Source organism: Vidua chalybeata, unplaced genomic scaffold (assembly GCF_026979565.1).
Source record: "Vidua chalybeata isolate OUT-0048 unplaced genomic scaffold, bVidCha1 merged haplotype W_reject_19, whole genome shotgun sequence".
Taxonomy (NCBI): domain Eukaryota; kingdom Metazoa; phylum Chordata; class Aves; order Passeriformes; family Viduidae; genus Vidua; species Vidua chalybeata.
Window position 1 is genome coordinate 173,911 of NW_026530347.1, and position 24,151 is coordinate 198,061.

Genomic DNA, 24,151 nt, shown 5'->3' on the forward strand with positions numbered 1-24,151 from the left:
GTCCCAGTCACTCCCACTTCCTCCCAGTTGCTTCCAGCATGATTCCAGTTACCCACAGCCGCTCCAAGTGACCCTTAGTTCAGTTCCAGTTGCTCCCAGTATATCCCAGTTGTCCCCAACATGGTCCAAACTGCCCTCAGCATGCTGCTGATCACTCCCAGTGTGATCCTCATCCCCCCCTCAGTGTCGTCCCAGTTCCACATAGTACGATCCCAGTTGCACCCAGTCACCCCCAGTACAGTCCTGCTCACTGCCAGTATGACCTCAGTGGCTCCCAGCATAGACACAGTCACTCCCAGTTGCCCCCACTTGCCCCCAACATGGTCCCAGCTGTTCCCAGTGTTGTCCCCTCCAGTATGGTGCCAGACACGCCCAGTATATCCCAGTTGCCCCCAGCATGCTCATTCGCAGTCACCCCAGAGTCCCCAGTATGGTTCCAGTTGCCCCCAGGATGACCTCACTCATTCCCAGTATATCCCAGTTACTTCCAGCAGGCCCCCAAACCCCCTCCCAGTAGCACAAATGGCCCCAAGAGCCACAAAAGCCTCTTTCAGTCCCACCAGAAGTCCGTGAAACCCCTCCCAGCCCTCCATGGAGCTGACCTGGAGAGGCTGGTGGACAGGAACATCCCCAGCCAGGAGCAGCTCGGTCACTTCAGTAGCAATTTGGGCACTTTGTGGGGGACACCCTGGATGGGCAGACCCAGGCCAGGGACTGGGACAGACAACCGGAATTCCTGGAGAACAGATGGGGTCAGATGGACATGTTCTGCTGGAACAACTACGAGATCATGGCCATGTCCCTTGGATTGGATGGTCCCAGAACACCTAAATCCTCCTGAATCTCCCCCTTAACCCCAAATTCATGCTCAAATCCCAGTAAAATTACTCAGCTTTTGATCACTTTACCTAATTTCTTTATTTTTACCCAAATTCTGGGTGTTTTGATGGGATAAACATGGGAATTATTCAGGTAGGAAAAGACCTCCAAGATCATCCATTGTTGCTTGATGCCACCAGAAGAAACAATGACACAGCAGGTGAGATTTTTTTGGGTGTAAAGTCAAAAAATCAGCTCTTCCCAATTAATTTTCAATGTTGATCAGACTCCCAATGGATGTTCCTGCCCTGAGTTCACCAGGTGCCTATGTGTAGGAGGAGGGGTTGGGGAAGGCAGTCTAGGGTTGCCATGGGAAACAGCAGTTGTATGAGTTCTCCACCCCCTTTTGTAAGAGAATTGTACCCTCCCCCTGTCCTGTCAGTTATTGTTCAAGTCTGCCCCTTAGCCTAGAATCTTCTCTGTTCCACGTTTTCCCTTTGGTTCTTCCACCAAGAACACTCCTTTCCCTTTTCCCCACTGGTTAATGTTATATTTCCCCTCCCTTTAGCCTTCTCCCGATTGTACCCTCGAATGCTAAACCCTCCTACCCCTACGCAGTAAAAGAATCCTCACCCCGCCCTTCGGGGCTCTCGGAATCTGCCTCCCTTCTGCTTCGTTGTCTCCCTGTTTGCCCCTTCTGCGACCCTTCAATAAACAAGCAGGATTTCAGCAGCCCGAGTGTCCCTCCCGTTCTTCTGGTGGACCCTCAGATGTACCAGCTATCCGAGCTCCGTGCCGAGTGGCTAAAAGCCCCCACGGCTCGGCAACTGGCTGCCCAAACAGAGACGGACACCAGTGGGTCCAGTCCTTGACCGTCTCCTGGAGATTGCCTGCTCTGTGACCAGCCTTCTCCAGGATTGCAAGCGGCGTTCGGGACCAGTTCCAGGGACAGTCGCCCTTTCAGTTCGGAAGGCTTCTGTCTCCTGGGTTCTGCTGATAACCGACGGACTTTCAAGCTGCACGGCAGCGGCAACGCCCTCGGACCAGCAGAAGTTCCACCAGACCCCTCTTTGATGTCCCCGTTTTATGCCTGTGTCCTTCAGAGGTATGCTTATCTTGCTTTTTCTTACGCCTGACTAGGCTTCAACTCCCTTTTTTGTTTTTTTTGGTTTTTTTTCCTTTTTGAAGAGGGTGATTTAGCTGTGAGACCTGATATAATGGGCAACCGCCTGTCTCCAGCTCAACGGGAGTTTTATATCCAAATTAAGTCCCACCTTGTTTTAGGGAACATTTCTTTTAATAAGAGAGATTTAAAGCCTTTTGTTAAATTTATTTTTGAACATTTTCCTGCTACTACACGGGAAGATGTTTTGATGCCGGATTTCTGGGGAAGAGTTGGGAGAAAGATTTACGATTTACAAGTTCAGGGGAGGATTTCAGTCGGTCGTTTTTTTCCGCTTTTTCATTCCATTCTTAATTTGTTAAAAAAGAAGGGAGAGAGTTGGGTCCCCAGTTCACCTACCTCGTGTTCCTCCCCCCGCAATCCTATTCCCTCTTCCCCTAAGGGCGGATCGGGAGACAGATCCTGCCATACATCGGCACAGAGCTGCTGCCGCCTCTCTGCTGCTTCCCGATCCTCCCTGTCCCATTCGTGTGTTGGGACTGGCCACCCCAACACATGTCATTCCTGTTCCCTCCATACCAGAGACCCTAATCCTAGTTTGAAACCCTGTTGCTCTTTAGAGGACTTAACTGAACAAATAGGACAAAATGGCGCCTGCCTCATGGCGAAAAAAGACCAGCCCCAAGATGGTGCCCCTCCTTCTCCTTCACTCCAAAAAATTCCTGCCGTCTCGCCCCCGCCTCCTCCCCCCACTCCGTCGAGTGCCGCCCCTGCGTCAGGACCCGTCCCCTCCTTCCCTCTGACCACACCCCTGGGTGGGCCCCCTGTGGCTGGGACCAGCCCCCAAGTGGGCCCAGTCCCTGTGGGTGGGAACCCCCCACCAGAAAGTCACGCCCCGGTGGGTGGGTCGGGACACGCCTCCTCCTCTCCTGCCACTGACAGTTCCCACGCTACCGGAACCAGGAAGAAGCCTGGCTGGAAGCAGGCCATCCTGGCCTGCCAGACCCACTGTCTCTGGGACCCACCGGCCAGGGAGAGGCACCGTGCCCTAACCCAGCCTGCTTCATCCTCGGAAGAGGATGAGGAGAGTGGCAGCCCCCGGCATTCCAACAAGTCGGCGGGGGGGGTTGGGCAAAGATCAGAGAGGAGGCAATTAAGGATGGGAATTTGGAATTGGCACGGGACTTGGGCAGCTTTGCGGCACCGGTCATCCTCAGGCGGGGGAGGGAGCCAAAGTGGGAGCAAATTCCATACGCTGAGGTGAAGGAGTTAAGGAAGGCTGCCAAAGATTACGGCAGAAACTCGCCTTTCTTTAAAAATGTGCTGGACTTAACATTTGCTGGACGTTTCCTAGTCCCCCATGATTTAAAGTATATTGCTAAGGCACTGTTTTCTCCCACCGAATGCGACCTCTGGGGGATTCATTGGAAAAAACTGTTGAAACCACTCCTGCGCAAGTATGATCTCGCAGAGGTGGTGGGAGAGGGGGACGAGGCAATGGAAGCCCTTGCTGGAGAAGGGGAGTTCAGCAGTCCGGAGGACCAAATTCTACTAGCACAGGAGCTGCTTCAGGACATAGCAGCAGCGGGAAAGGAGGCACTCCTGAAGATACCGGATGGTAAGACCCCCCTCCAAAACTTTTCTTCTATCATGCAAGGGCCTGAGGAGACTTTTATTACTTTTGTTGATAGACTGAAAGAGGCCATTGAGAGACAAATAGACAACGCAGAAGCTCGTGCAGAGCTTCTACGAAAGATGGCCATTTCTAACTCTAATTCGGAAACAAAAAAGATTCTCCGTGCACTACCTCAGGACCCCGAGCCCACCATCTCTCAGATGGTGGAGGCTTGCACAAAGGCAATGTCAATGGAGCACACGGTGGCCCTGGCTGTCAGCAAAGGGGTGGGAGAGGCCATGATAAACTTACAAAATACGCGCTGTTTTAACTGGGGTCAGCTGGGTCACATCCAGGTGAACTGTCCCCACTGGCCACAGATTCAACAACCTATCTTGCCCTCCCTAAGACCATATCCTAGGAACCCATTTTATCAAGATCACCAGTTTTATTACTGAGGAGACTTTTATTACTTTTGTTGATAGACTGAAAGAGGCCATTGAGAGACAAATAGACAACGCAGAAGCTCGTGCAGAGCTTCTACGAAAGATGGCCATTTCTAACTCTAATTCGGAAACAAAAAAGATACTCCGTGCACTACCTCAGGACCCCGAGCCCACCATCTCTCAGATGGTGGAGGCTTGCACAAAGGCAATGTCAATGGAGCACACGGTGGCCCTGGCTGTCAGCAAAGGGGTGGGAGAGGCCATGATAAACTTACAAAATACGCGCTGTTTTAACTGTGGTCAGCTGGGTCACATCCAGGTGAACTGTCCCCACTGGCCACAGATTCAACAACCTATCTTGCCCCCCCCCAAGACCATATCCTAGGAACCCATTTTATCAACATCACCAGTTTCATCTACAGCGACAAGGGTACCAGCCAGTGGGAAACTGGCGGCGGAGCGCGAGGAGGGGCCGCGTGACAACACCAAGTGGCCCTTCTCAGCATCCCAGCCTCCCGACCATCAGGGAGGATGAGTGGCCGCGCGGCCAAGTCCAGCAGTTCAGTGCAGCCACGAGGACAGACTCCGCCTCTTCCGCCGGACAGGTACCCTAAATCAGGGCAATCGTCGGGTCCTCCGCAGCAGCGTCACCATCTCTCTCCAGGATGAGGACCTGACGAGAGTTCCTGCTGGGTTCCTGGGCCCCCTCCACGACTGTCGGGACACCACAATGCTCATCTTAGAAGACTCCTTCAACACGCCGAATGAAATCACCATCTTACCTGAGGTAGTGTGTTTTCCACCAGGAGAGGAGATCACCGTCTCTGTCATTTGCAGCCACCCGCCATTTACTTTAAGGAAAGGAGATCCTTTTGCTTTGCTTTACGTACTGGACACCCACGATGACCCGGACACAGAGAGACATGTTTTCTTCACCCAAAATGTATGTAAAGAAAGACCATTAATTGATGCCAAACTTTCTTTCCAGGGAAAGTCGGTGCAGATGCGGCTCATGGCAGACACAGGAGCTGACGTGACCATCATCCCCCAGGCGAGGTGGCCCAGCAACTGGGAGCTTGTGCCCCCTTGCGGCAGGATCTCCGGTGTGGGCGGAGCAGTCCACTCTCTGAGGATTAGGCATCTTGTGTGCGTGGAAGGTCCGGAAGGACAATTGGCAACGGTGAGACCTTTTGTTGTCTCTTCAAACATACTATTATTAGGAAGGGATGTTTTATCCCAATGGGGAGCCCGCCTCGACATCCCTAGCCCTTCGTGGGATTTTTAGTGTGGGCCACTGCAGAGCGCACTTCCCCACCCCTGACCTGGAAAACCAACACAGCGGTCTGGGTGGATCAGTGGCCCCTTCCATCAGAAAAATTGAGTGTGCTTCATAAATTAGTAGAGGAGCAGGTGAAACTTGGGCATTTAACACCTTCTACCAGCCCTTGGAATAGCCCTGTCTTTGTAATTAGAAAACCTGGCACAGACAGGTGGCGCCTGCTCCAAGACCTGCGAAGGGTTAATGATGTGATAGAAGATATGGGTCCCATTCAACCAGGCCTTCCGTCACCTTCTATGTTCCCCAGAGACTGGCAGCTAGCAGTGATAGACATCAAAGACTGCTTTTTTAACATTCCGCTCTACCCCGGGGATGCTCCCAGGTTCGCCTTTTCTGTACCATCATTGAATAGGGCTGAACCTTTTAAAAGATATCATTGGACATCCCTGCCTCAGGGGATGAAAAATTCCCCTGTGCTCTGTCAGACTTTTGTAGCGCAGATTTTATCACCTGTGCGCCGGCTTTTCCCTGAGGCCATCATCCTGCATGACATGGATGATGTGCTAGTTTGTGCTTCCGACTCGACATACCTAAAGGCAACACTGGACAAGACTATTAAGGCTATCAAAGCTGCAGGGCTCCAGATAGCGGAAGAGAAGATCCAATTCTCAGCACCATGGAGGTACCTTGGATTCCTCATCACGGGAAGGACAGTGACGCCACAGACACTGACCATCAACAAGGATCCGAAGACTCTGCGAGACCTTCAGCAGCTGTGCGGAATGATCACTTGGATCCGCCCCCTCCTGGGATTGACGACTGAGGAGCTGTCACCTCTCTTCTGTCTGCTTCGAGGCAACGGAGACCTCGCCTCACCGCGCGAGCTGACACCTGCCGTGCGGGAAGCCCTGCAACAGGTTGCTGTTGCTCTGAAGTCTCGCCAGGCACACCGCGTGGTCCGGACCCTTCCCGTGAACTTCGCAGTGTTGGGTAAGTGCCCCCACCTCCACGGACTTCTCTTCCAGTGGGATAACAGAGCATCTGATCCCCTGGTCATCTTAGAGTGGCTCTTCCTACCACACCAGCCCTCTAGGACGATCACGACCCCTGCAGAATTGCTAGCCACTTTAATAATGAAGGCACGACACCGCTTCCGAACCCTCGCAGGGTGTGATCCTGCGTGCATTTACTTACCTGTTACATTAGATCAATTGGACTCGTTGTTGCAAACTAATGAAAATTTGCTCATTGCTCTGGACAGCTTCCCAGGACAAATTTCGGTTCACTATCCTAAGCATAAATTGTTTAAGGATACATTGCATTTGGCCCCAAGAATGTTTAGAAGTAAAACACCAATTCCAGGTGCTCTCACGGTGTTCACCGATGGGTCAGGCAGATCCCACAAATCGGTGATCACTTGGAAGGACCCGGACAGTCAGAAGTGGGAGTCTGACGTCCAACTGGTTGATGGTTCCCCCCAGATCGCGGAACTTGCCGCAGTCGTGAGAGTATTCAAAAAATTTCAACAGCCTCTGAATGTGGTCACTGATTCGGCCTATGTCGCTGGGGTAGCAGAAAGGGCCGAAGGTGCCCTCCTCAAAGAAGTTTCAAACACAAATTTATACAGTTTACTCTCTGATCTCATTTGGCTACTTTCCCATAGAGAGCAACCTTATCATATCATGCACGTAAGGGCACACACCGATTTACCCGGAGAGATCACTGAGGGTAATTGGAAAGCGGACCTCCTAGCCATGTCAACACAAATATCCGCAACCACTTCAACCACCTTACCAGACATACTCCGGCAAGCACGGCTCAGCCATGCATTTTACCATCAGAATGCCCCGGCTCTTGTGCGACAATTTAAGATCTCGATAGCACAGGCAAGAGCCATTGTTTCTACCTGCCCAAGCTGCCAATCTTTTGCTCTCCCTTCCCTCATTACGAGGACAAATCCCCGAGGGTTGGGAGCGCTAGAGATATGGCAGACAGATGTAACACACTTCGAGCCGTTTGGTCGGATGAAATACATACATGTCTCTATTGACACGTTTTCCGGCGCAGTGTTTGCCTCCGTCCATGCAGGCGAAAAAAACAGGGATGCCATTAAACATCTTTTCATGGCATTCTCTACGTTGGGAGTCCCATCTGACATAAAAACTGATAATGGCCCATGCTATGCGTCAAAGCGCTTCGCTGAGTTTGCGCAACAGTGGGGAATTTCCCATACCACCGGAATTCCCCACAATCCTACAGGACAGGCAATAATAGAGAGGGCCCATAGAAATCTAAAAAGGCTCCTTGAACAACAACATAACCCGGACATTACAGTGAGCCCAGCCGAAAGGTTATGTAAGGCCCTGTATGTCCTGAATTTTTTAAACTGCTCAGAAAGGGAGCCTGACCCTCCTATTATCCGCCATTTTCACAATAACACCAGAGCGCAACTGGCCGAGAGGCCACCAGTCTTGATAAAGGACCCAGAATCCAAAGCTATCCAGGGCCCTTTCCCTCTAATAACCTGGGGGAGAGGGTATGCCTGTGTTTCTACAGATAAAGGACCAAGATGGATTCCGGGGAAATATGTCAAGCCCTTCGTAGAGGTGCCAGCTCAGCAAGACGTGTCCTTGGTGCAAAGCACCGAGAACACCTCATCGCTGGACGGAGTTTCCACTGCCTGGAAGAGGAGGAGAAGAAAGACCGTTCCTCCCAATATCGTCACACGTGTCATGATTACCCAAAGATATTTTCCCCCGCTGAACTCTACGTACCCAATTACCCCATCGCCCCCTGTGCCATTTCCTTTCCCCTAACCTCCCCTTTCCCTCAATCCTTATCCCTTTTCTCTAATTTTATTTAGTGCTTATTTAATAAATAAAAACGGGGGAGATGTAGGAGGAGGGGTTGGGGAAGGCAGTCTAGGGTTGCCATGGGAAACAGCAGTTGTATGAGTTCTCCACACCCTTTTGTAAGAGAATTGTACCCTCCCCCTGTCCTGTCAGTTATTGTTCAAGTCTGCCCCTTAGCCTAGAATCTTCTCTGTTCCACGTTTTCCCTTTGGTTCTTCCACCAAGAACATTCCTTTCCCTTTTCCCCACTGGTTAATGTTATATTTCCCCTCCCTTTAGCCTTCTCCCGATTGTACCCTCGAATGCTAAACCCTCCTACCCCTACGCAGTAAAAGAATTCTCACCCCGCCCTTCGGGGCTCTCGGAATCTGCCTCCCTTCTGCTTCGTTGTCTCCCTGTTTGCCCCTTCTGCGACCCTTCAATAAACAAGCAGGATTTCAGCAACCCGAGTGTCCCTCCCGTTCTTCTGGTGGACCCTCAGATGTACCAGCTATCCGAGCTTCGTGCCGAGTGCCTAAAAGCCCCCACGGCTCGGCACCTATGGGGATCCAGGAGGACGTGGAGACTGCCAGCCAGGTGTCTTCTCAGCAGAGATCATTGGGAATGTGCGTCACCAGGGCTCTGCCCAATGCGGGTTCTCCCATGGGGGATGGCGTTGGGGCAGCGCACGAAGCTCTTCGCACAGCTGAGGCATTTGCAGGGCTTCCCTTACCGGTGCCTCCGTTGGTGTTGGGTCAAGTGAGAGTTCGTGGAGAAGCTCTTTCCACACTGGGGACACGTGTAGGGCCTCTCCCCAGTGTGGATGCGCCGGTGCACGAGGAGACTGGAGCTGGTCTGAAACCTCTTCTGACACTCCGGACACTCATAGGGCCGCTCCCCAGTGTGGATCATTTGGTGGATGATCAGTTGGGACCTCTGGCTGAAGCTCTTCCCACATTCCCCACATTTGTATGGCCTTTCCCCAGTGTGGATCTTCTGATGGCAGATCAAGTGGGAGCTCTGGCTGAAGCTCTTCCCACATTCCCCACACTCGTAGGGCTGTTCCCCAGTGTGGATCCTCTGGTGGCAGATCAAGTGGGATCTGCAGATGAAGCCCATCCCACATTCCCCACACTTGTAGGGCCTCTCTCCGCTGTGGATGCGCCGGTGGATGACAAGGGTGGAGTTGTACTTGAAGCCCTTCCCACAGTCGAGACAGCGGAAGGGCCTCTCCTCTGTGTGAATCCGCTGATGCACAAGGAGACTGGAGCTGCTCTGAAACCTCTTCTGACACTCAGGACACTCGTAGGGCCTCTCCCCGGTGTGGATGCGTTGGTGGATGACGAGGGTGGATCTGTAGCTGAAGCCCTTCCCACACTCCCCACACTCATAGGGCCATTCCCCGGTGTGGATCAACTGGTGCTGGATCAGGTAGGAGCTCTGCCTGAAGCTCTTCCCACACTCTAGGCACTTGTAGGGCTTTTCCCCATCATGAAGCTGCTCATGGACCACCAGCTCCGAGCTCTGGCTGAAGCTCTGCCCACCTTCCTGGCACAGGGTGGGTCTTTCCTCCTCAGAGCACCCTGGGCTGGCTTTGCAGCCCTTCCTCCTGTAGGATCTCCGGGGCGTTTCCTCCCTGTTAGATTCCTGTGCCATAGAGCTGCTCAAAACGGCCTCTTCCATGAGGTTCTGCCGTGGGGATTTGTCCTCCCTGGTCTCCATCCTCAGCTCCTGGTCTGGGGGAGGAAGGACAAGGAGAGGATGGGATTTGCCTCCATGCCAGAGTGAAGGGGAAGGAGATCCCCCCAGTGCGTCCCCAGCAGGACGGCGTCAGCAGCGGGGCTGTCCTGCAGCCGGGGGCCGTGCTGGGCTGGGAGATGGAGCAGGAGAGAGGGGGAAAGGGGCACTGACTTTCTCCTCACCTGCCTGGGGGTCCTGGGGCATCTTCCTGTTCCTCGCAGTCTCCTCCTCCATCCAGCTATGGTCTGGGAATAGGAAATCCTGGTTTGGGGAAAAACAAGGGATGAACAAGGGTTCAAAAACAAGGGTTGAGTTTGAAGGTCCCTCTGCCCAAGTCCATCTCTAGATGTCACCAGCCATCTGGGGTCCATAAAAACCTCCCAAACACCAAGATTCAGCCCTGAAAATGCCTCCCAGGAGTTCCCCATCTCTGGTCTCTCCCCTTTGGTGTTTGGCGTTTCCCCCTGTCCCGGCTGCTGGGGGTCACGCTTGGATTGGGGGTCCCCCTTCTCCTCGGTGCCCACCCTCCACAGGCTGCTGGGAGTGCCAGCAATCCCAAAAGCTCCCCCCTCTTCACTCTCCCCATTTAGGGATGCCAGGGCTTTTTGGGCTCCTGGGGTCCCTTCCCCCCTTATTCTCTGCTTTGGGCTGCAGGGGCTCCAATGAGTCCCCCCTGCCCCTCTCCAGGCTCTTGAGGGTCCCGCCAATGGCGGTGCTCCCCCCTCTTTGGGCTCACCACTTTGGGCTCCTGGGGGACACAAGGCTCTGCTCCTCCAGGCTGCCTCTGCTGGCAGCCGCCACCAGGACCCCCCAATGTCTCCCCAAGGGGCCTTTTCCGCTCAGCTTTGCAGTTCTGCATTCTCCAAACATCCCCCCAAAACAACCCAACCCAGGGACCCCCCAGGGTATCTGGGCCAAGCTCCCCCTCCCTGGTCACCTGTGGAATGGGGGGGTGATGGTCCCAGAGAGGCTGTGAATTCAGGGAGTGCTTGACCTCGTGGTTCCTTCTCCTTTCCTTGATCCTCCTTTGTCCCTCCTCTTCCTCCTGCTCCTCCTCTTCCATCCTCCTCCCTAAGCCCACCTCCTTGCCCTAAATCCACCTGGCTCTCCTTCTTCATCCCTCCTCTTCCCTCCCTCCTCCTCCTGCCCCAGGAGCAGCGACACCCTCGGTACCCTGTTCCCGAAGCCCTGGCAGCCCACGGCAGGAGTGGGGATGGAGCCGGGACAGGTTGGGATGGGCAGCGTGGGGCTCTTGGCTGCTCCCACCTGCTGTTCCAGGGGGGAACCTGGCCCGGGTAAAAGGAGAGGCAAACTGGGAAAACTGGGGGCTGCACATCCCAACTGGGGCTTGCTGGGGACCCTGCCTGGGCACTGCCAGCCCTTGGGGCTCCTCTCGGGACATCTGGGAGGGAGGAACGCAGAGAGGGCTGGGGGATCCCAGGAGTGGCAGCACTGGAATAGACTGAGATTGTACTGGGATCATAGTGGGATCATACTGGCAGTGACTGTGACGGTACAGGGTTTGTACTGACAGCATAGTGGGATCATATTGGAAGTAGCTGGGCCCATGCCAGAGGAGACTGGGATCATACTGGGATCACACTGGGAGTGAGTAGGAGCCTGCAGTGGGCAATTGAGACTGTGCTGGGGGCAAATGGGATATACTGGGACTGACTGGGATCATTATGAGGGTGACCGGGAACAGCTGTGAGCAACTGGGATCATGCTAGGAGCAACTGGGAGGAACTGGGAGTCACTGGGTGCATGCTGGGGTGACTGGAAGCAACTGGGCTTATACTGGGATCAACTGGGATCATGCTGGAGGTGACTGGGATCATACTGGCAGTGAGTTTGACTACACTGAGGCTGACTGGAAGTGGTTGTGAGCAAATGCGATCATGCTGGAAGGATCTGGGAGAGACTGGGAATATGCTGGAAGGAACTGGGGTACACTGGGAGAGACTGGGAGTGACCGTAACAAAAGTGAGGGTGAAAGGGAGCAACTGGAACCATGTGGGGCACAACTGGTTCATACTGGCAGTGACCGGGAACACACTGGGGGCATCTCTGGATCATACTGGGAGGGACTGAACTAATACTGGGAGTGTCTGAGAGCGACTGGGAACACACCAGGCACATCATCCCCCATACTGGGGGTGACTGGGAGCAAATGGGAGCATGCTGGGAGCAAATGGCATCATACTGGGATTGACTGGGTTGATCTAGCTGGAGGCAACTGGGACCATACTGGGAGTGATTGGAAGTTACTGGGATTATACTGGGACCATACTGGGAGTGCTGGCATGTGACAAGGATCATACTGGAGGTTACTGGGCTCATATTGGTGATAAAGGGGAGCAACTGGGAAAAACTGGGATCATGCTGCAAGCAAACTGGAGGAACTGGGTAGGACTAGGTGCAGGCTGGAGACAACTGGGATATACTGGGCGTGACTGAGATCATACTGGGATAACAAGCACCTTACTGGGATCACTCTGAGTGTCTGGGAATGGCCACAGACATGCTGAGGGCAACTGGGATATACTGGGGGGTGTCTGTAACCATACTGGGGATGACTGGGAACACACGGGGAACAACAGGGAACATGCTGGGGGCAACTGGGAGCGAGTGGAAGTGACTAGGTCTACACTGGGGACAACTGGGCATGACTGGGACCACACTGGGGGCAACTGGGCATGACCAGGACCATGCTGGGAGGGATTGGGGTCATATGGGGAGTGATGGGGATGATACAAGGGACAACTGGGGGCAACTGGGATCACACTGGGAAGAATAGGAATCAACTGGAACTATGCTGGGGGCAACTGGCATCCTACTGGATCTTACTTGGAGCAACTGGGACTACAGTGAGGGTGACTGGGAGTGGCTGGGATACACTGGGAGAGACTGAAGCCACAGCGGGGGTAAATGGGAGCAACTGGAACCACAGTGGATGATAATGGGAGCATCTGTGCCCATGCTGGGGTCATACTGGGATCCTACTGGAACTGGCTGGTATCATACTGGGAGTGACTGGAATAGTACTGGGAATATCTGAGAGTGACTGGGATCCTACTGGAACCAGACTGGGAGTGACTGGAATGGTGCTGGCTGTGACTGGAACAATGCTGGAGGTGACTGGGAGCAACTGGGCCCACACTGGGAGTGACAGGGAGTCACTCTGGGCAGGACTGGAATCATACTGGGAGGATCTGGGAGTGACTGGGGTCATACTGGGAAGGACTGGAACCATCCTGGGAGCCACTGGGATTCCAGCAGGTGTGAATGGATCCTGACTGGGGTTACTGGGAGCTACTGGGCCCATGGTGGGAGGAAAATGTGGGCACACTGGGAGCAACTGGGATCAACTGGAAGGTACTGGGACCATGCTGAGGGGACTGAGACCACAAATGGGATCATACTGGGAGCAACTGGGACCACACTTTGGACAACTGCCAGAAACTGGGATCATGCTGGAGGCAACTGGGAGTAACTGGGAAAGACTGGGATCATTCTGAGCTAACCAGAACCTTACTGGGCCAACTGGGATATACTGGAAGTGGCTGTGACCATTCTGGGGGGACTGGAACCACACTGGGAACAGCTGGGACCAGGCTGGGGGCACTGGCAGTGAGTGGAACCATGCTGAGAGGGACTGGGACTATTCTAGGGACAACTGGGATCATACTGGGAGGAACTGGGAACAACTGAAACTATTCTGGCAGCAACTGGGATCATACTGGGATGAAAGTGGGAGCAGCCAGTGTAAGAGGCTGTCTGAAGCCCCCCCTCATTTTCTTTTTGCCTCCCGATTGCCACATGCAGGATAATTCCATCATTCTAACTGCCATGGCAGTTCTGGCTTGGAGAAGACGCCAGTGCAGGTGCAGTTGCTGGACTGTCACGCTAGCTGTTCCGAACGAGGCCTGGCAAGGACTTGGCAAGGACTTGGCAAGGACCTGGCACGGACCCAGCAAGGAACGGCCTGCTGCGATACCTGCTGACTACAATGGTTTCCCCACCTTTAAGCCAAATGAACTTTTGGGGTCACTCTAGTGGTCTCTCACTGAAGACCCCTCACCTGCCTCGTTACCACTATGACAGACAGAGATCGAAAACCCCCCTCCCAAGGACTGAGACTGAGACCCCTACCACAGGGAGTGGGGAAGAGGATGGTGTGACCACTCATGACATGACCTGTTCTCCTTCAGTAGCTCCAATGGACTTATTCTTCATTGTGTTCGTCCTGCCTTTGTGGTTTCAGTGGACTCACCTGTTCCCCCGCAGCAACTTCAATAGACTCTCATTGTCCTGCATGTTCCCCCCTTTCTCCTCTGTGGACTATAACTGGACCCCTGAGTTGACCAGAACTTCGGAGACTTTTTTTTTTTTTTGTTTGTCTTTTGCACTTTTGGGATCAGTGAAAAGAACCATCATGATTCCTTTGTCCCTACGGGCGGATCGTGACATTAATTGGTGTCACGGACAGGGTTTCTGTCTAGACAGAAGGGTTGCAGGTGAAAAGAACCCACACTGTCTTCAGAAATTCACAAATAATCCCTTAGTGCAAAAGGCGGGACACTGTTGTTTTGTTGTTGCTGTGTGTATCTGGACTGTCTGGGAAGGAAGGGACAACTTGAAGAAACTAAGCAGAGCCTCCCAGGCAGATTTTGTCTCTTCACCCACCCAGGGAAGTGAAGGGAGACACCTCTAGCCATACTCAGTACCCCCGACCAAACCCTGGAACACATTCACAAAGCTGCCTGCTTGCAAATGATACATGAGAGAAAATTAACTACAGGCTATGAATCACCAATGCAATTACCTGTAAAGCCTGAAATTATGGCTCCTTTAATTTGAGGGCTTCCAGAATCACTCAAATCTACAGCAGTTTTCCTTCAAAAAACCATAGCAGCTGTATCTCCTGTAGGAAGACCAGACAGATTTCTTAGTAACCAGAACAACCCATTTGTTCCCCTTTATGACTTGTTGAGGAAAGGGGTGAAATGGGATTGGACTCCTTCTCAGGAGAAAGCATTGCAATTGCTGATTTTTGAAGCAACAGCTCATCAAGCAGTGACCCCTATCCATCCTACAGATCCTTTCCAGGTGGAATGGGGATTTGCCTCCTCAGGTCTGTCAGTAGACATATGGCAGCGGGGTCCTGAGGGTCTGACAAGGCCTGTTGGTTTTTATTCCCGTGGTTTCAAAGATGCTGAGAAAAGATACCCTGCCTGGGAAGAAGGATTGTTTGTGGTTATCTTAGCTCTCATAGAAGTGGAAAAAATTGCACGACAACAACCAATTGTGTTGAGAGGCCCTTTCAATGTTATTAAGACAGTCACACCTCCTGACGGGGTGGCCCAGAGGGCCTCAGTGAGGAAGTGGCATGCTCAGATTGAATATTATTGTAACATCTTCTCAATAACAGCTGTGAAAGATTTGGCAATACAAGAAACTGAGAGCTTGGATAGCAACCATGACAAACCTGCCTCTGTAATCAAAGTAGCCCCTCCTTTCTCCCCTGAACAATCAGCAAATTCTTGGTTCACTGATGGCTCTGCCAAACGAGAGGGGAAGGTGTGGAGGTACAGGGCAGCAGCCCTCCACATTTCCTCTGGTGAACTAATTATTACTGGGGGAGAAAGCAGTGCTCAGGCTGGGGAGCTGATAGCTGTTTGGAGTGTTTTCCAACGTGAGGTACAGAATACCTCTCTTGTCTGTATCTACACTGACTCCTATGCTGTGCACCAAATGATCCTAATAATCCAGCACATTACCCTGGCCAACCTGTTCTGGTGGACCTCCCTCACTATAGGACTAGTACCACTTGTGCTAAAACCCCCTCTGAATATATATGCATGGGAAGCCTCTGGTGCTCTAGGGAAAGAGCATCGGATAAATACATGCAGGATAATTCCATCATTCTAACTTTTCTGCCTTTTGGCGGCAGGATTCTGTTGTGTTTACTTTTTCAGGAGAACTCTGAGGGACATGAAGACCACCTAATCCATGATAAAACTGGTAATACTTTTCTGCATTCTACCACAACCCCATGGCCAGAAACCAGCTGAGTGGCCATGGTCTGAAATAATTGTGGTAGCATGCAGAAAAAAAAGTGAAAGGATCTTTTTAAGCACAAAAAGATTTGTACGTACCCAAGCGTACAGGACTGGCACAATTTCACATTAACACAAACTGTAGAAGTAGTTTGTCTTTGGTCCAAAAATACTGAAGTGCTATTTTTTTTTTTAAGTTTAAAAATATTGATTTAAATACTGGGGAGAGCTTGATGTTAATGTTGTGACACCTACCACCCAACCACTGGTTATGCTTAGCCCGAAAATTTTTGAAATTGGACCATATATAATCAGCAAAACAGGTCAACAACAAATATTGTTTAATCCGGCATGGTCTCTCAAGTCAAACTGCTGATGCAAAACAACGTCTCAGAAATTCAGCCAGATTGTTCACCTTTTTTGCAAACTTCTTTTCAGCGTTGGACGACCTGGTTGCAACAGCGGAACCCTTCTAAAAGACAGATGCTAAGAGACATAACCAGTGTTGTGGGAACAGGATTGGGAATTCTAAATAGTATTGATTCAGAAGTATTAATGAATAAATTGGCTGCCACAACTAAAGATTTGACCAAATTACAACAACCACTGCAATCGTTCTTATTGGCCTTGGGAACACATCAGTGGTTGCTATCAAATATGTTACCAAGTTGGGAGGAAGTAAACGTAAATGATCACAAATTGGTAATTGATGGACTCGGTGCCACACAAAACAACATTTCTTTAGCTCTCAGCTGTATCCTGGCTCAATTATGGATGCAGTCAGTTGTTGCCTCAATTAGAAGAGAAAGTGAAGAAGGCACTTCTCCTACTGAGATTTGGAAAATAGTCTGGACAGTGCCACTGATTTTGAAAAGAAATTCCAATCCTGGTGGAACTTAGTGAACTTTACCTATGACCCCATCACAAACATAGCCACAGCTTTTGTGTTAACCATACGTGACGCCTCAGTGCATTTGATATTCCCCATCATTGCACTAGAACTGGAACACACTGGGAGCCACTGGGAATGTGCTGGGGGGAACTGGGACCACGCTGGGGGCAACTGGGGACAAGGGTGAGTGACTGGGACCCTGCTGGGAGACACTGGGATCATACTGGGAGTGACTGGGACTATACTAGGGGCAATTAGGAGAACTGAGAACACACTGGATGACACTGGGAACAACTGGGACTGTGCCAGGGGAAAAATGCATCACAATGGGGAATGACTGGGAGCAACTGGGCTCCTGCTGGGAGCCGCCCCTGGCGGCGGCCCCAGGAGCCCCAAACCCCTTTCCCGGCCATGCCACCCCTCCAGCCCCAGCACCCCCCACTGCCGAGGTGCCGGCACTGCTAGGGGTCCCCTCCTCTCGGGGTCCCCGCTGGGGCTTCTGGGGCTCTCCTCTCTCTGGGCTCCCGCTCAGGGAAGCCGCGGCTCTCCCGGGGCTCCCCAAAACCGCTGTCCCCCCGCCGGGGCTCTGCCGCCACCGCCGCCCACCGGGACCCCCAAAAACACCTCCCGGGGACCCCCGATGTCCCCCCGAGGGCCAGCTGCGGCTCGGCTTTGGAGCCCTGCCAGCTCCAAACATCCCCCCCAAAAAACCCCAAACCCAGGGAGCCCCGGGATATTTGGGGCGAGCTCCCCCTCCCCGGGCACCTGCGGGATGGGGGGCGATGCTCCCGGGGTGCTGCGAGTTCAGGCAGCGCCGGAGCCCCACGGTTCATCCCCCCCTCTCCTCCAGCTGCTTCCTGCTGCCGCTCCGCCTTTTCCTCCCGCCCTTCCTCTTCTTCCCTCCCTCCTCCTCCCCCGCACCCAGGGAAGGGGCGGGGATGGAGCCGGGACAGGTCGCGACGCAGAGAGGGCTGGGGGGGATGCCAGGAGTGGCAGTGACTGGGCTGTACTGGGATCATACTGGGAGCAGCTCCTGGGTGCCTGAGTTCTACTGGGATCATACAGGGATCATACTGGGAGTGAGGAGGAGCAGCGCGATGGCTCCAGCGCTGGGGCTGGGGGCGCTCCTGGGGCCCCGGGGGGGCGGCGAGAGCTGAGTGGGACCCCCGGCACCGGGACTCTTTGGTCGCCCATTCCGGAGCACCGAGGGGCCCCTGAACCCCCATTCCCGGGCGCCGCCATCCCCCCGCACCCCCATTCCCGGCGTGGGTTCCACCCTGCACCCCCTTATCCGGCACCAGCAACACCCGCACCCCTTTCCCGGCCATCCCGCCTCTCCCAGCCCCCAGAGCCCCCTTTTCCTTCACCCAGAGACCTCCCCGGACCCCTATTCCTGCCTTTCCCAGCTCCCAGCCCCTCCTTTCCTCAACACTGAGGGCACCCGGGACCCCTATTCCCAGCCAGCCCGGGTTTCCCCACCTTTAGCTGGGAATGGAGTCCCCTTTCCTGACGATAGTGACACAATTAAGCCCGCCCAAACTCCTCCTGGATCTCCCCTAACCCCCCAGTGGGGATTCCTGGGAGTTTCCCGGTGTTCCCCCTTTCCCAGGACTTAGGGTGTCCCCCCCGACCTGTCCGTGCACCCCCAGATTTCTTCCACAGTCCCCCTGGGATGGTGGGGGTGGGGGCCGAGTGCTGGTGCCCCCTGCCTGCAGCAGATCCAGCGGTGAGGGGAGTTCGGGGGGTCCCTGAGCATTTGGAGTCCCCTGGGGTTTGGGGTGACCCCCGGGCTCCCCAGGATCTCCCTGAACACGCTGATGCTGCCAGTGCACAGTGAGAAGGTTCATATCCAGCATGGGGTCCCAGCTCTGTCACTGGCAGGTACCCCAAAACAGCCTTGGGTTCCCCCTGGGATCGCCCAATCCCCCCCTTCGGGACCCCTGAAAACCCCCCTAGGAACCCCCCAAAAATCCACCGGGACCCCAAAAACCCTGGAGATACACAAACCCCCCCCAGGAATTCATCATGAATGTTTATGCCCAGCACGGGGTGCTCATTGCCATCATTGGCATCACCCAGGTACCCCCAGACCCTCTTGGGATTCCCAAACCCTCCTGGGACCCCCAAACCCTCCCAGGTACCCCCAAATCCTCCTGGGACTCCCAGCCCTCCTGGGCTCCACTGCCGGAATCAGCGAGAGTGGTGTTGCCCTTTTAAGGGGAGTGGGACCCGACCAGAGCGGGGGCACTTAACCCCAAAAATCCACCCTGGGGGGGGCAAAACATCCCCTACAGTGGCTTGAAGTGGGGGCCCCATAAAAATGTCACTTAAAACCGTCATGATCCCCCCAAAAAAGGGGCTTGTGGGGCTGCGGCCCCACAAACACCCTAAAATGGGGAGGAAGAAACAACCTTGGAGTGGTGGGAGGCCCCCAAAAAACCCTAAAAAGAGGAAGACTCCTCTTCAGAGGGGCCTGAAGGCCCTTCAAGGCCCTTGAGAAGGAACAAGATCTCCTCCTCCGCTGGGGCCTCTCCGAGCCGGGAGCTCTCCCATTCGTTGCCCTCGGGGGAGCCCTGAACAACGGCCGCTCCTGGGCTGAGCCCCCTCAGCTGGGGCTGCGGAGGGAACTGGGGGGGGCTGGGACGGGGCCTGGGGGTCCTGGGGTGACCTGGGGGACCCTCAGTGGCTCCCACCTCCCCCTGTTCCCCCTCTCCCACCCCCTTCCCATTGTTCCCCCAAACTTCTGCTCCCCCAGCTGGGTTTGGGGGTGCTGCTACCAACACCCTGACCCACAGGGTGTCAGGTTGTCAGTTGTTCGGGTTTTTTTGTTTGTTTGTATTATTGCAGTTATATTTTTAATTTTCCTAGTAAATAACTGTTATTCCTATTCCCATATCTTTGCCTGAGAGCCTTTTAAGTTCAAAATTATAATAATTTGGAGGGAGGGGGTTTACATTTTCCATTTCCAGGAAGGCTCCTGCCTTCCTTAGTGGACACCTGGCTTTTCAAACCAAGACAGATTTTGGTGCCCAACATGCAGCACGAGGGCATCAAAAGAAAAAGGGAATAACAGTTCTTGAGTAACCTAATTTTTGTGTGCTGCTATAGAAACCTCATTAAGCGACACCACGTGGTCCAGCTTACCCTGGTTTGGGTAGCACATGGTCATGGCTGTGCCAGCTCCCCCACCGACCTCCAGCCCTGGGAACCTGGAGCAAGTGGAAACCACAACTTTGCAAATGCTGCCTGTGCCTGAAGCAAATGGAAAGAGAACTGGGGTGTGAAAAATAAAGATTGTTTATTTTCAGAAGAACAGCAATGAGAACACAGAACACATTTGCATTGTAAGAATATTTGTAACAACAACTGTCTATAGACTGTATATGCCTAAGAACATATCTAACAAAAGTCTATGAAACGTATTATAGAAGACAAAAAGAAGCCCTAAAACCTATATCCTAAAGACAACAACAAACTCTAAAACATATGTACAAAAGGGTGGCATCTCTGTCGGGGATCTCCATCAGTCCTTGAGAAAAAACAATTGCCACAGTCACTCCAATCAGGCAGAGAGGGCTCTTCCATGTGCCCCCAGGCTGGCACAGCAAGCGCAGGACAGGCTGGGGATGACCACCAGAGTCCAGTGCACCGGGTACCACATCCCTGAGCAGGGACCACCCAGCCCAGTCCCAGCCTGGCAGCAGGGGACCCACTCTGCCTGTGGGGACCACGTCCTGCTGCTGGTATTGGTCTTCATCCCAAGATCATGGCTTCTTCCTCATCTTTTTCATCAATGTCCATGTCCTCAATGTACTCTTTCACATCCACCTCCATCTCTTCCTCTCCAGTCTCTTCTCCATCCACTTCCATGTCCTCCTCTGTATTAGTCTGCATGTCCACCTCCATCTCGTCCTCTCTGTCTGTGACAGCCTGCACAGGTAGCAACACCTCAGAGGGGGGTCCCTGTCCCATACCATCCCCACAGAACTCCAGCCCAGCTGGGCAGCTGGGGGGTATCCACCTCCTTGGAATGGCACCGTACCTTCCTCAGGACAAATGTCAGCATCCTGCAGGGATGGATGACAAAATCCAGGCAATCGAGAGCTTTCAGGACTGATGGGAGTATCAGGGCGCAGGTGGCAAGAAGGATGACAGGGAGTATGGTGAAGGGTGAGCTGGCACAAGGGCTGGCACAAGGTGGGCTGACACAAGGGCCAGTAGTTGTGTTGTGCTCTTTGCTGGACGCTGGAAGTTCCAGCTGGAACGTGGAACGTGACATCACAGTTGATCTAAAGAGCATCTTGTTGCAAGCTGAGCAATCTTCCCCCAGACCATGCTGCTCACAGCCCTGTTCCCAAGGATGGGGCATCCACAGCCTGGGCCAGTGCCTCACCACCCTCAGTGTAAAAGAGCAGCTTCCTTAGATCCAACTTCAATCAGCCTCCTGCAGTTGAAAGCCTCCCCGCCTTGTCCTGTTGCCACAGGCCTGGTGGAACACTGTCCCTGTCTTTCCTGTGGGACCCTTCCAGTCCTGCAGAGCTGCAGTGAGGCCTCCCCAGTGTCTCCTCTTTCCAGGCTGAGCATCCCCAGCCCCACTTGGACAGCAGTCAGTTAGATCAGGGGGAGTCAAGGCTGAAGTCAAATAGCATGGGGAACTGAGAGATGGAAGCTTTAGGCCCAGGTTTGCCTCTATAATAACAGTGGAGGGGAAGATGGTGGGACACTGGCTCTGTTCTAACTGGTGAATATTTTCTTCTTCTTTTTTTTTTTTTTTTTTTTTTTTCTTCTTGTCTATCTTGCTGATGCAGGTTTTGCTGTTTGAAAGGAAGCTTGGCACAATATCCACTGTCTTCTCCATTTGTGAAACACCGAGCAGAGTCTGGGCAGGCTGATGATGCAGAGCAAAACCTGCAAATATACTGATGATCCTGAGCCTGGAGGATGCAGCTAAACCCAGCCAAAAATAATTTCTGGAAAGTCAAGCCTGGTTTACATTTTTTGAGTTTGGCTATGCCAACTTCACCAGTCATTTATAAAAAAGCAAACAAAAAACTCAAACCAAAACAGACAAAAGCCCAAACAAACAAACCCATGCAAACCAATCAAACAAAAAGATTGAAAAACCCAAATAAAACCAAAGGGAATGAGAAGTTAGTGTTAGTTGTGAGGCTATCACAGCAGGCAAAAGGCTGCTTCCCACAGGATCACAAGCTAACCACAAGCTAAAGACACAGGATGAAACTTGGCAAGAAACAGGGAGCAAAACTTGCAGAAATGAAGGGCAGAGCTCGCTAAAACCAGTGAGGAAATTGCTGAAACTGCCAACAAGAGACTGCACATGCCTAGAGGAGAAAGGTGAAAAGGGCACGGCGATGAAGGCATCCAGCCTTCACCAGAGGACCACAGAGGAAGATGCGGAGCCTTCCTCAGTGCCACCTCCAGCGTGCACTGTGCCTGCGCCTCGTGTATGCTGATGATTGTAATGAGTACTGAGAAATACTTTGCATAGCCACACCTTTTCTAGGGAAACCATGAATATGCATAAAGTATAACCAGATATTGTAATCTGCTGTGTGCCCGAGCGTGTGTTAGGAGGAGATATCCCCGCGCACCCGGCGCACTGAATAAAGCAAATCCCCGCTCCTTGGACTTGGTCTCGGAAGTGTCTCTTGGCCCGGTTTGGGGCCATTCCCGTGCATGGGGTTCTGTCAAGTCACAGTGGAACCTTGGTGCCACATTGTTCCATGGCCTCACAATGCTCTCCTGGCTGCCATGAGGTCCCTCCCGCTGTGACACCCTGCAGCCCTGGTTCCATGAGGGTCTCTTGGGTTCCACGGTGCACGCCTTTTTCACATCTGAGCCTTGCTTCCATGGGTTCAATGGCCGTCTGCATTCCATGGGCCCAGCTAGATCACAGCAGAGCCTGGCTTTCATCAGGTTCCGATACCTGTTCTGCCAGCTGATGGGGGATTTAAAGAACACAGAAACCAATGGAAGGAACGGTCTTATTTTACTGTGAGTGTTAAGGCAACACAAAAGTAAAATTATACATTCAATAAAACTACATGCTTGGCTTTAGCAACAAGCAAATATAAGCAAGGTAATGTACCTGATCATTATTATAGGAGAGAAAGAACAGGGATTGAGAAAGATACATCCTCAATTGCCTAAATACTGTACCATCATCCAGAGCCCTCAGTCGCTGGGGAGACCCGTTTCACAGCAAGGACCTGGAGAACCCTTCCAAGCAACTGGGAAAATCAAACCTGTTGCATCCACCCGTAGGTGAGGTCTCTGAATTTGCTCCAAAAGTGGGTCCAGCTTTTATGGGCCCAAATCAGCAAGTCAAAGTGACTTGGTGATATTTTTAGCACATGAACTCCTGGGTCTCATGGCACTTTTGCTGACCAGGAGAGCCCAGGCATTGGCCAGAGCCCAGTCCCTGGCTTGGAGGGTTTCCCTTAAAATATTCTACAAGCCTCCAGTCATGTCAGTTGGGAACATTTCTTAAAATGATACATTTCTTGCAGGTAACTGCACAAGATTATGTGACAGTTTCTAAAGCAGCCGGTTTGGTGTTAAATAGCTGGAATAAGCATCTGGGTCATCCATTTTTAGCTAACTAAAACTGATGGTGTTAGTCACATAATGCCCAGGGTTCATCCTGTAAGCCAGCTCTGGCTGAGGCCTGCCACTCAGGCCTAAGCACATCAGAAGCTGAAGTGACCACGGCTGGGAATGGCAAAAACACCCCACTGGGACTGGCCCAGAGGCCCCAGGACTCCCTGGCATGGATCACCTCAGGAGACAGTATTCCAGGAAGCCCAAAGGACTTTTGGGAGAGCTGCTGTGGAGACAGAGTAAATTCCACAGCTGAATCCCTTGTCGGGGCTCCCAGAGGAACCTTCTGCTGTGGAGCTGCTGAGGGTGGAGGAACAGCAGGCACCGATGGCCACCCCAAAACAGGGCCCCATTGGCAACACAGCACCAACTGGGACTGCGGGACCCCATCCCTGCAGAGCTGGAAGTGCTCAGCCAGACCCGCTGACCCTTCAGTAGCCCCATGTGGCCAGAGCGTGAGGCCAGTGGGGAGTGGCCACTGGCAGGGACTGCGGGGGCCTGAACCAAGTCCCAGCCCCACTGAGAGCGGCTGTGCCGGACATGCTGGAACTCCAGGAGCAGCTGGAGTCCGAGGCAGCCAAGTGGTGCCACCATCAATGTTCCTTTCTTCCCCCTCAGAAAGGACACTGGGAAGCTGGGGAAGTGTCAATGAAAGAAGAAGGGATGGTGGAAGCTGTGGAACAGCACTAACACGAGAAACCCAAACTCTTCTGAGAAAGGAGGGCA

General features: G+C 53.0%; 2 protein-coding genes and 1 long non-coding RNA gene across 4 annotated transcripts; 2 read left to right on the forward strand and 1 right to left on the reverse strand.

The window, feature by feature from the left end:
- Window positions 1-904: 904 nt before the first annotated feature.
- LOC128783144 (zinc finger protein 239-like) lies at window positions 905-17,653 on the reverse strand. The gene is made up of 5 exons (XM_053933738.1): window positions 17,570-17,653; window positions 14,679-14,777; window positions 10,036-10,114; window positions 8,673-9,849; window positions 905-1,144 (listed from the first exon to the last, which is right to left on the reverse strand). The coding sequence occupies exons 3-4, from the start codon at window positions 10,085-10,087 to the stop codon at window positions 8,843-8,845; spliced, it is 1,059 nt and encodes a 352-aa protein (XP_053789713.1). The 5' UTR covers window positions 10,088-10,114; window positions 14,679-14,777; window positions 17,570-17,653; the 3' UTR covers window positions 905-1,144; window positions 8,673-8,842.
- On the forward strand, window positions 1,921-4,002 carry LOC128783143 (uncharacterized). The gene is made up of 2 exons (XM_053933737.1): window positions 1,921-3,560; window positions 3,967-4,002. The coding sequence occupies exon 1, from the start codon at window positions 2,037-2,039 to the stop codon at window positions 3,204-3,206; it is 1,170 nt and encodes a 389-aa protein (XP_053789712.1). The 5' UTR covers window positions 1,921-2,036; the 3' UTR covers window positions 3,207-3,560; window positions 3,967-4,002.
- A 3,745-nt stretch (window positions 17,654-21,398) lies between the features above and the next one.
- Window positions 21,399-23,694, forward strand: LOC128783147 (uncharacterized). 2 transcript variants are annotated; one of them, XR_008429016.1, is made up of 4 exons: window positions 21,399-21,485; window positions 21,613-22,819; window positions 22,930-23,089; window positions 23,335-23,694. It is a non-coding gene; the product is annotated as an uncharacterized LOC128783147 (long non-coding RNA). The 2 variants fall into 2 exon arrangements; XR_008429015.1 differs by having other exon boundaries at window positions 22,930-23,694.
- The last annotated feature ends 457 nt before the right edge of the window (window positions 23,695-24,151 follow it).